This window comes from Camellia sinensis, chromosome 2, assembly GCF_055761805.1.
Source record: "Camellia sinensis isolate YWXY chromosome 2, ASM5576180v1, whole genome shotgun sequence".
Classification (NCBI taxonomy): Eukaryota; Viridiplantae; Streptophyta; class Magnoliopsida; order Ericales; family Theaceae; genus Camellia; species Camellia sinensis.
In genome coordinates, this window is record NC_138962.1 from 213,681,039 (window position 1) to 213,692,312 (window position 11,274).

At 34.0% G+C, this 11,274-nt stretch overlaps 1 protein-coding gene across 6 annotated transcripts; it reads left to right on the forward strand.

Moving 5' to 3' along the window:
• The first annotated feature begins 3,294 nt into the window (after window positions 1–3,294).
• Window positions 3,295–11,209, forward strand: LOC114321943 (uncharacterized). 6 transcript variants are annotated; one of them, XM_028269182.2, is made up of 6 exons: window positions 3,295–3,673; window positions 4,716–5,470; window positions 6,878–6,936; window positions 7,486–7,614; window positions 8,714–8,849; window positions 10,662–11,209. In XM_028269182.2, the coding sequence occupies exons 2-6, from the start codon at window positions 4,766–4,768 to the stop codon at window positions 11,031–11,033; spliced, it is 1,401 nt and encodes a 466-aa protein (XP_028124983.1). In that variant the 5' UTR covers window positions 3,295–3,673; window positions 4,716–4,765; the 3' UTR covers window positions 11,034–11,209. The 6 variants fall into 6 exon arrangements, with proteins under 6 accessions (XP_028124983.1, XP_028124984.1, XP_028124982.1 ...); XM_028269183.2 differs by having other exon boundaries at window positions 3,505–3,673; window positions 4,760–5,470; XM_028269181.2 differs by having other exon boundaries at window positions 3,570–3,895.
• Window positions 11,210–11,274: the final 65 nt, after the last annotated feature.

Consider the following 11,274-nt stretch of genomic DNA (forward strand, 5'->3'; position numbering starts at 1 on the left):
CGTCATGATTGATATGCCATGCTAACTAAGGCCAAGTTTGGAAAGACTAAATAAGTGCACTTTTTGTCTTTTTAGACTAAAAAGTTGAGGTTGAAAATATGAATGTTTGGGTTAACTTTTTGACTTTTTATGAAAAAATGTGTAATAAAAAATTGTAAAAATTGATTTGTAGGAGAAAATTAGAATTGGGAGTTGTGCAGCCGTAATTGTTGACTTTTGGTGAATAGTGATAACTTTTTAACTTTTTGAGTAACTTTTTAACTTTTTGACTTTTTGGGGTGTTCCCAAACTTGGCCTAAAAGTCCCAATTTTAACTTTTATTTTATATGATTTCTATTAAATCATAAATTAATGAGAAAATAAAGAGATAGTGTGCATTATTGAACAAATCAAAAAGGAGAAATAAACACATGATGAATGATTTGCTTGACATGTGGCAAATTCTTAGCTATGTTAATAAAAGTGCACAATTTTATTTTTATTTTATATGATAGGATATGATAAAGATTTCTAGACTTTAGTATGAATTTTACTTAGATATATTTTAAATAAATAATATGAAAATATACTTACTTAAATTTATATTTAGGATATGATATGATAAAGATTCCTAGACTTTGGTATGTATTTTACTTAGATATACTTTAAATAAATAATATGAAAATATACTTACTTAAATTTATATTTAGGATGTAATTAGTAAATATTAAGGCTCTGTTTGGTTGTGCTCTGAAATCAATTTTCTACCCGTGTGTTTGAGTATGATGTTTGGTTTCCGTTTCAAATCAATTTTCTACACGCTGCAGAGAGAACTCTGCGCATCAGACGCCTTTTTTGTCCACCCGGTAGACCACCCGGATGACCACCCGGTAGACCACCCGGATGTCCACCCGGATGTCCGGCTGGTTCCAGATTTTTTTTTTTTTTTTTTTTTTTTTTTTTTTTTTTTGCAATTGATTTATATAATCGGGACAAATATTTCCTGAAAATTTTTAAATTTTTTATGTGCTTTAAAATAATTTTGAATTGTATATTTAGTTATGAGTTGTAAATTTTTGTATCACATATCAAATGTCACATCAATAATTTCCCACTCAAATCAAACCTCTTTTCCAAAACTATTTTCAAAACTCTTTACCAAACAAATTTTCTACACTCAAATCATAATTCCACAACACACAAACTCAAAATACAACTCATACTCTCAAATCACATTTACAAAACTCTACCAAACACTACCTAAGTTTTTATGATAATGCAACCTCAAAATTATTATATTACAATATTTAGGATTGATTTGACATGTTTGAAAAAAAGTAAAAAAATTAAAAAATTATTAAAAAAGTTAAAAAGTTATCACTATTAAAAAATATATATATAAAAAAACAAATTTTTCCAAAAAAAGTACAAGCCAACTTTTTGACTAAAGTGTTGTTTTGGTCTGAAGTGATGGTACGAACTGATCAAGCGGGTGCATACAAAATTTGTACAGGACGGTGTTGTTTGGCCCTGTGGAGGCCTATAACGGGTTTCGTTTTGATAATCCGAATCATTCAATGTATAGAACTCGTCGAGTATTATATGTTTGTAAAAAATTAATTTTATCGGATATCGATAACTATATGATCAAAACAGTTTTGTAAAAAAAAATTGGACGGTGAAGAAATTAACGGTTGACAAAAAACTAATTTGATTAGATAGCTATCGATATTCGATCAACATAATTTTTTTTAGCCATATAATACTCGACGTGTTCTAAACATTGGACGGTTCCAATTATCAAAACGAGACTTTTGGTGGGCCCCCCACAGGCCGAACAACCATTCAGTCCGATCTTGGACCATAGGCAATCTACTCCTATACATTTTTTCATAAAAAAATTAAAAAATTATCCTAAATAACTATTTTTTTCCTCTATTTTTTATTTTAAAAAATTTAAAAATACACTTATTTAGGATACCATAGACAACCGTTTACTGTTGTTTAGTACATGATATCTTTTTAAAGCCAAGTTTGAAACGGAACTTACAAGCAATAAGTAAAGTTGGATTAGGATTGGAAAATAATATGAAACGACAATGCTACGTAGCTCAAATTTGGTGGCTCAAAAGTGGCTCAAATGGCCAAAACGACGTCGTTTTGAGTACAGAACAACATAAAAATGGCCAAAACGACGTCGTTTTGACCATTTGAGCCACTTTTGAGCCACAAAATTTGAGCTACGAGACATTTTCCAATATGAAAAATGCTTGGGAGCACTAATTAGTGCTCCCACTAATTAGGTGGCAGTGGGTCCCGTCATTAATGATGTGATGTTTTGGTCTTGGAGTTGTGTTTTTTTTTTTTTTTTTTACTTTTTTAATGCATTAGTGTTATTAGTGGTGATGTTTTTAGTGGGATGAATCATTGTTGAAATAATATATAATTTTTTTTTTTGTTAATTAGACCTAACACCAAATTTTTTTTTTAACATATTTGGAAATTTATTAATTTTTTTTTAACTCAACTTAATAAATTTATACAATTATAAAAAGTGTTAAAAATTAAACTATTTGAATTCACATCGATTGAAAGTTATTGAGAAAAATAAAATTTTAACCTTATTAAACGATCATGCTACGTAGCTCGAATGCCGCGGCTCGAATCGCGGCTCGACACCAAAACGACGTCGTTTTGGTGTCGATTTTGTATTTTTTTTTTTTTTTTTTTTTTTTTCCTGGTTTTGCAGAAGAAGAAGAAGAAGAAGAAGAAGAAGAAGAAGGGAGGAGGAAGGGGAGGAGGAGGAGGAGGAGGAGGAGGGAGGGGAGGGGAGGGGGCCATAAAAACCCGGTTTGAGGAGGAGGGGAGGCTGGGCTGCGACGGAGGCGGGGCTGCGACGGAGGAGGAAGCAGCAGCAGCGGCCGGAGCTGCGACGATGGCGGGGCGAGGCTGCGACGACGGCGGGGCGGGGGGGCTGCGACGACGCCGACCTTCCTCTCCCTCCCTTCTCTTTCTCCTCTCCCTCTCTTTCTCTCCCTCTCCCTCTCGAGCCATTTCGAGCCTGGTAGCTTCGAGCTACCAGGCATTTCCGCTTATTAAATTATCAAGTTAAATTTAAACAACTCAAGATTTGTATGAGAATTAATTATTTTAGTATTTTTTTATGAAAAGATATGAATAAAAATAAAGAGTTATGTGATAGTTTAAAATTTTATAATATGATAATTTGTAATGATTTTTTTAATTAAAATAAACTATTGACAAATAAGACCTTGGCTTGCTTATATCCTAGTCATAGGCATAAAAATTTGGTTTAGTTGAAAGAAAAAACATCTAAAGAGTTTATCATCACAGAGATTGGATGTTCAAATCTCACGAAAGCTAAACATTTTAAATTTTGAGACTATTGGAGGTTTGTTTAGCCATAAATTTTAGAGTTTTGAGATGAGATATGCATAAGTTAATCCAGACACCCGATTATAAAAAATTATTTGGCATAAACATTTTTTTCCAAATTTTAATTACATGGCCCACTCAAATACAAAGATGCTTGAAAGTAGAAGCCATACACACTACACCGGGTCAAACTCGGATCATCCATCAATAGGCTCCACACGAAGCTTGTGGAATCAAGAAAGCATTGCAGTGGTAGATTCTTGAAGGAGGTTCTCCAAGAAATGGGTTTGACCATCTGGTATGAACCTCAGTTTTGTCTTCTTATACATATTACTCTCTCTGTTATCAATGACATACGTTTTTTTTTCTTTTTTCTTTCTGGGTTTGATAGTCTCTGTGATTGTGTATATAAACATATATATAGATATATACATGAATTTTCAAATTAGGTCACTTATGTTTTGCTGTACTGGAAGCATTCAATCCCCAGAAATCCCAGGAGAGTGAAAACCAAATCCGGGTCTGTTTCCAAATTCCACTTCCTGTGTATTCTTTTTAACTGCAAATCTTTTCTTTGGACTTTCTGCTTTTTGATTTGATGGTGATTCAATCTATTTGCTTTTGTACTTGAAACTCTTGAGTCATCTTCAAGTTTTTCAGTTCTGTAATTTTTGTATCCATACCGCTCTGAAGTAGTACTTTCTTGGCTCTATATATATCTTTGTTCAAAACCTTATTATAATGTGATCTTTAATCTTGTACTGTTTTGTTTCCAACTTTAAAATCCTTATTTACTTGAAATTTTCATTTCATAATCTATATTGGAGAGAAGCTTAATTGATTAAAGATTCATCCATATACAGCGCTTAAAAACCAGTTATTCTGTGTTTTTATGTTTCTTTCTATGGCTTGGTAGTTTGAGATCTCTATATTATCAATACATTCTTTCCACCTTAATCAGTAGATGCTAATATTACATTTAGAATATATTATTTTCTGATACCCAGCCGGGTTTTTTTCCCTCATAATCTTGTTAAACTATTTTTTAGTTTTTAAATGATTATGTCTTGCCACAAAATTTCAACAGCTCCTTCTGACATTCATGTTTTTTCCACCAAGAATGTTTTATAAAACTCTCTGACAAATGGGGTTCTCCATTCCCCATTGTGAATGGCTATATGCTCAATTAAATTGAATAAATTCTTTTTTTTTTTTAAATTTTTTTTTTTTAATATCACATCCAATATCAGTTTAGGCCTTTTTGATATCCAATTTTGAATTTTGTTGCAACTTCAAAGACCCATCATTTCTTTTTTCTACTTTGTTGTTTTGTTTTGCAGAGAGTCATAGTTTTAAAATCTCTATTAATATGCTTGTTTCATAGGCATCAATGTCATCTTGTTGTGGCCTTCCTCTTCTTGAATGTGTATACTGTTTGGCTTGTGCTCGTTGGGCTTGGAAGAAATTTCTCTATGCTGCAGGCAATGAAAGTGAGAATTGGGGGCTTGCCAGTGCTGAAGAATTTGAGCCTGTACCACGCATTTGTCGGTATATTCTAGCAGTCTATGAAGAAGATCTTCGAAACCCAATTTGGGCTCCCCCGGGTGGGTATGGTATGAATCCTGATTGGGTAGTGTTACGAAAAAATGATGAAGAAACCCAAGGGAGGGTTTCTCCATACATGATTTACCTTGACCATGATAATGCCGATATACTTTTAGCCATTAGGGGGCTTAATATGGCAAAAGAAAGTGATTTTGCGGTCTTACTTGACGACAAATTGGGGCAGACGAAATTCAATGGGGGTTATGTTCATAATGGGCTATTGAAGGCAGCAAATTGGGTTTTGGATGTAGAATGTGAGATTTTGAGGGAACTAGTTGAGAGGAATCCGAGCTATACTTTGACGTTTGCCGGGCATTCATTAGGGGCGGGGGTAGTAACATTGTTAACAATATTGGTCATTCAGAATCGAGAAAAAATGGGAAATATTGAGAGGAAAAGAATCAGATGTTTTGCAATTGCTCCTGCTCGGTGTATATCACTAAATCTGGCTGTGAGATATGCGGATGTCATCAATTCTGTTGTGCTTCAGGTAAATTCATCACATTCAGTAGTGATGCTGTGTTTTTCTTACTTATCTTGAATTGTATTTCGTAAGTTAGATGGATGAACCACAAATGCGACTCGTCATTCATAAGTTAGTCTGATATACTTGTTGTCTGTTGGGCCCATTTCCTAATTGTTTAAGCATTTGAGACAATCGCTGATCTAACAATGGGCTGAAGGCCTTTGCCAATGAAAATACTATAAAAATAAAGTTCTTAAATAGAAAAAAAAAGCTATTCATTTGTTTTGTTTGTCGCTCTCTTTGGATCTCTCCTCTCATCACTTGTTATTTCTCGCCCTTTTCAGGCAAATTGTTGGTTTCTACAAGTAAAAGGACACGTTAATCACAATACTTGTAGAATTTACCCTCATGGGCTTAATTGTTATGAACAATAAATTTTTACAAGAATGTTATGTAATTGTTCTGCTTCTTTGTAAATGGAATCAAATATTCTATTATGTGCCCAAATGTTGAAAAAAAAGGAGAAAAAATATAGAAAAATGAATTGCTTTCAGGGAAGACCAGGGTTTTCAATATCGGCATACATAAAGGGATTTTTGGCCTTCCGATACCATTGTTCACTGATACATTGGCTGATAGTTTTTGTTACTCTCCAATATCAGCTAATACTGATATGTATCCAGATACCATTATTTAAAACCACGGGGCCTTTAAAGTGATTTCCAATGTTTATGTTTGTAAGGCATACTTTTGTTGCCCTTTTTCTGGAAAACAAGAAAGCATGTCAATAGCCCAAAAATAAGTGAAAAAAAAAGGAAAGAAAAAGAACAAAAGAAATAATAAAGGGAAAGAGAAAGCTATTAATTAAAATGTGTGCATGTTGTGCATACCATAAGTACCATATGGGTCATATGTATTGTGCTTTGTAGTATGTATTGTTTGATATATGACATTACATCGTAATGGTAATAGGATTAACGTCTTTCTATGCTGATTGCACATGGTTTTTTAATTGAAGTTTTGAACTGAAAACCATTACTGAGTGATGTGGCAAGCGCATTTGTAGAATATGGGTTGATGATAGTCATTTTCAATGGAGCAATGGCATCTACCCCTTTAAACACAAATGTGGACAACACATTGATTTGTGTAGCATTGTTCATCTGAAAGATACATGAATTGTAAGATGCACGTGAATTTCTCTAACACAAAAACACTTATCCACGGACCCTGATACTATATTACTTGGTATAAGGACAGCAAAACAACATATTCCATCATTTTGCCCAAAAAAAAAAATGTTTGTTAAATATTTTTGTCCCTTGAGGTATTATCCAATTTTCTGCTTACAGTCTTGTGTTGTCATTTTATATCCTTTTTGTTTGGAATGAATGTGCTTATGTTCTAATATATGTTAATACAATGAACCAGGATGATTTCTTACCCCGGACAACCGTGGCTCTGGAACAACTTTTCAAGTCAGTTTTCTGGTAAAAAAGATTGTAGGTCTTGGTCACCTTTTGTTACAGTTTCAGTTGCATTTGGTAATCCTTTAATCTTTGTTGTGTCATATTAAGAAAGTGCCAATCTATGTGATTGGCTGTTCTTCTTCTTAGATGAAGTTTTTCCATGGCAACTGTTAAACCCTTTAGGGACCCAATGTGAAGGTGCATCTGCATGAAGTTAATTGAATCCTATTTCCAATGTCACGAAAGATCCATCTGTTAAATTCTAGCTAAAACATAATTTCAAAGCAATAAAGTTGATACCCCATTCGATGGTAAGCAAGCCAAGCTTGAACACATTTTAAAGCTAATTAGGTTTTCAAACCAAGCTTGAACAACCTAATACTCAACTTGATAAGTTTATATGCATTATAAAAAATCGAGCTGCTCAAGCTCGACTCATCTTCGGCTTAACTTGGCTCGTTTATAGCCCTATGGTGCATCAAATGATGAGTGGGAAATTTTAAAGCAATTGCATTACAAGTATTTAGTCAAGATACTAATGGAACTGTTTTTTTGCCTTCACTTCAACAGCTTGCCATGCTTATTATGCATAATGTGCCTGAAGGACACATGCACACTAGAGGAGAAGATCCTTAAAGATCCTAGGCGGCTCTATGCACCTGGTCGTCTCTATCACATCATTGTGCGGAAGCCTTTCAGGTACAACAAAATGAGACACATGTGAGACAAAGGTGTGGGATCCACATAGGTGGTGTTCACACGTGGGCGTACCTTTTGCCTCACATTTGTGCCTTAATTCTGTAAAAATTTTCTGTTCACTTGAGCTTTCTCTTTCTGGTATAGTTAGATTTCTAGTAAAATTTGAAGAACCAGGGATGGTTATATAACTGAGGGTTGTGGATAACCAAGCCATGCTACATTGTTTAAAATGATGGGAGAAGGCTTTGACTGTAGAACTAGAGGGGAGAGATCATAAAATATATATTTTTTCTTTTTCCACCATGGAATATCCAACTTTTCAGAGAGACAAGCATTTAAATGTTATGCGGTTATACTGATTAAAAAGGATAGTAGTGTAAAATCACAAGATTTAACTATCTTTACTTTCAAAAATGGACAACACATTTGGATAATCCAAATATGGAAAAGGTGGACAGAAAATATCTAAAAAGGTATTTTCGATTTCAGCAAATGTGGGAGCCTATGGCAGTCTGACACTGCACAGAGTCTGTGTGAATGGAGCGATATGGGACTCCAGGAGCTGCAGATAAAAGATCTTCTAAAATGTTTGGTCCGCCAAGATAATGCCTCTACGCTATGTTATTTTTCCTCATATGCCTATATAGTGTAGAAATTACTATAGGAAGTGTGCTCTAGTAGTAAGTAGCTTTATTTTGTGAAACCCTTTTTAATTTTTAATTTTTTAAAGGGCATAACTGGTTCTGTTTTGATAGTGTCTTTGTTTTTTTTTGTTTTTACTTTTATTTTTATTGTTCGGGTTTTCAGAAACAAAACAATGAAAAGGTGGAGGAGGACATCACCAATCATTTTCGTATCATTCTACTTTTTGTGTGAAAACTATTTTCGAAAATTAAAAAATATATCTTTTTAGTGTTTCATAAAAAGCAGAGTTATTTTTAGGAACTATATTGGTTTGGGAAATAGTTCCACCAAAACCTGTGCTTTTTGGAAAATAAAAACAAAAAATGAAAAAGACAACCAAACATGCTTATCATGATTTTAGGTGATGGGTAATTTTTATCTTATCGATTCTGATATTTTCAATTTTTATTTGCAGGATAGGAAAAATCCCCCCAGTAGTGAGGACAGCAGTACCTGTAGATGGGAGGTTTGAACACTTAGTCCTGTCTTGCAACTTAACTTCTGACCATGGCATTGTATGGATAGAGAGGGAATCCCAAAGTGCTTTTGATGTAAGTTTTAACTCCTCATTGATAGCAATAATTTGTAATATCTCATGTTTATTATATATAATTAAATATATTAACAATAGAATTAGGTTATTCAGGGTGTGAAAACTCCTGCCCAAGCCCTTTCTGAATTTAATTATGGCTGACAAATTTTATTCTAGGCCTTGACCAAATTTAAAATTATACGATCCAAGTCCTAAAAAAATTTCGAGATAGACTTGGGTTGTTCAGGTTAGGCCCACCCAAGTTGCACCCGTAAGGGTCGGTACTTGTTGAAGCAACATTTAGGTCATATTCATTGGAGGAAGGAAAAAGGAGGGAGGGAATTGTATCTGTAGGGAAGGAGGGAGGGAATTGTATCTGTAGGGAATGGATTACGATTATACCCTCACTTTATGAAAGATTAACCAACTTCTGGGCAACAAGTTTGCAAATTCATGTTTGAAAAAAAGGGAGAAGCCTCTTTCCCTCTCCGCTTTTGCCTATTTTTGTGAGGATTGAAAAAGGTGGGCACATTGGGGAGAGCTCGCCAATTCTACTTTCCTTCCCTTATCTCATCTTCCAAACCTAACAAAGAAAGCTGCTTTCCTTCGCCCTTTCTTCCATCAACCAAACAGCCTTGCAAACTTTCTTTAAAGCCTTCTTGGCTGCTATAGTGCCTCAAATTGGTTAAATGGAGTGGTAGATTTCTCATTATGACCAAATATTGGGCAAAGTACTCGGATGACATTAGAACTTCTGTTTATCTCTTCCTTATGTGTGGTAATGTTTCTTGAGAGCTGTTGTCAAAGAAGAGACATAATTAGGAATTTGTTTAAAACCAAATATATTTGCTATTATTTTTGCAATTTTCTCAAAAAAATATAAGTCCATTAGCCCTTCCCCTATAAAGACCAATGCAATGGAATTTTTGTCTGATTTTGTGTTCTCTTTTTGGCATTTGCTATTTGAGATGATGATTACAAATGATAGGGAAGAGCAAAATGGAATAAGTGCTTTTCTGTTTCTTTTTGGCATGTGCAATGCTTTCAAATGATAGAACAGAGTAAAGTGGAATAGCTCTTCACATCCATGCATTTGTAGACACCCAAATACCCTGTTTTAAGAGGAGAGAGAAGAGAAGCCGAGAGATGTGAAAGACTTTTTGAATCCCCCCCCTATTGATACTTTTAATTTGGCTCATGAGGAGAGAAAAGAAGAGAATGAAACTATTTTTTTGATAAGACTTTGGGTGAATTACAAATACATTTCCTGAGATTTGCTTAAAATATGTATTGCTCTGTGGTCTGAAAAATTATAAATACTCCCTTGTCATAAATTTTTATTTAACAAAATTAACTGAAGAATTGAAATTCTTAACTACTTTCCTATACAATAATAAAATTATCTGAATTATTAATTAAAATATATTTCTGACATCATAAAAAATTATTGACTTGAAAATTTATTAATAAAATAGGTCATTTGTTATGAAATTAGAAACTTCAAGGAGCAAAATGTAATTTCTAAAATTATAAGAGATCATTCATATTTTAAGTAAACTTTAGGGAGTGTATTTGTAATTTACCCTAAGACTTTCTACTATTTCCTCGAAACTTTTTACCATGAGAAAGAGTTTTGGAAATTTAGTTTAGAAGGAAGTAGGGATACAACTAATTAGTGCAATATACAAGCACTACATAGAAACCATGGAAAATAGTTAAAATTGCCTCATCTTTCCTTCCATTTTTTCTCTTCCAAGTTGTGAATAAAATGGACTGGTATGTTCAAATAGTGTTTTTTTTTTTTTGAATCATTATTTCCTTTTCAATTCAGCTAATGATGGAGAAAGAGCCGATCATGGAGATCCCGCCACAGCAGAGGATGGAGCGACAAGCCTCTCTTGCCAGAGAACATAGTGAAGAGTACAAGGCAGCATTGCAGAGGGCAGTTGCACTAGATGTTCCTCAAGCATTCTCGCCTTCTTCATACGGAACATTCCATGAAATAGAGGAAGGAGATGATTCAGGCAAATTACAGAGAGAATCACCGTTCCAAGGAATAGAGAGAGGAGATGATTCAGGCAGATTACAGAGAGAATCATCACCGTTCATGTTGCCAAATAGGAGGAAAGAAAACTGGGATGAGTTGGTATATCGCCTTTTTGATGTAGACGAGTCGGGCCACATGGTACTGAAGAAATCATAGGCCATTTAGACACTCATTTATTTATTTATTTATTTTTCACTTTTATTGAGTTTCTGTTTGATTCTTGACGCAAAGGGGTCAGTGTTGCTTCAGTTGTGTCACAAGGACAAATTGTAAAATGTGTAAAATGTGCATTTTTTCATGATTTTATTAGCAGCTTATGTGTATTAACCTGAGCATCAGAGTATTTTATGCTTTCTTTGTTTCAGCTGAAAACATTTTTCAATGAAAAACAATTCTG

Coding starts and splice junctions, on each gene's coding strand:
- LOC114321943 (XM_028269182.2), top strand. CDS start 4,766: ATGTCATCTTGTTGTGGCCTTCCTCTTCTTGAATGTGTATACTGTTTG. Junction 5,471..6,877: donor TCAATTCTGTTGTGCTTCAG/GTAAATTCATCA, acceptor ACAATGAACCAG/GATGATTTCTTACCCCGGAC. Junction 7,615..8,713: donor ATTGTGCGGAAGCCTTTCAG/GTACAACAAAAT, acceptor TTTTATTTGCAG/GATAGGAAAAATCCCCCCAG.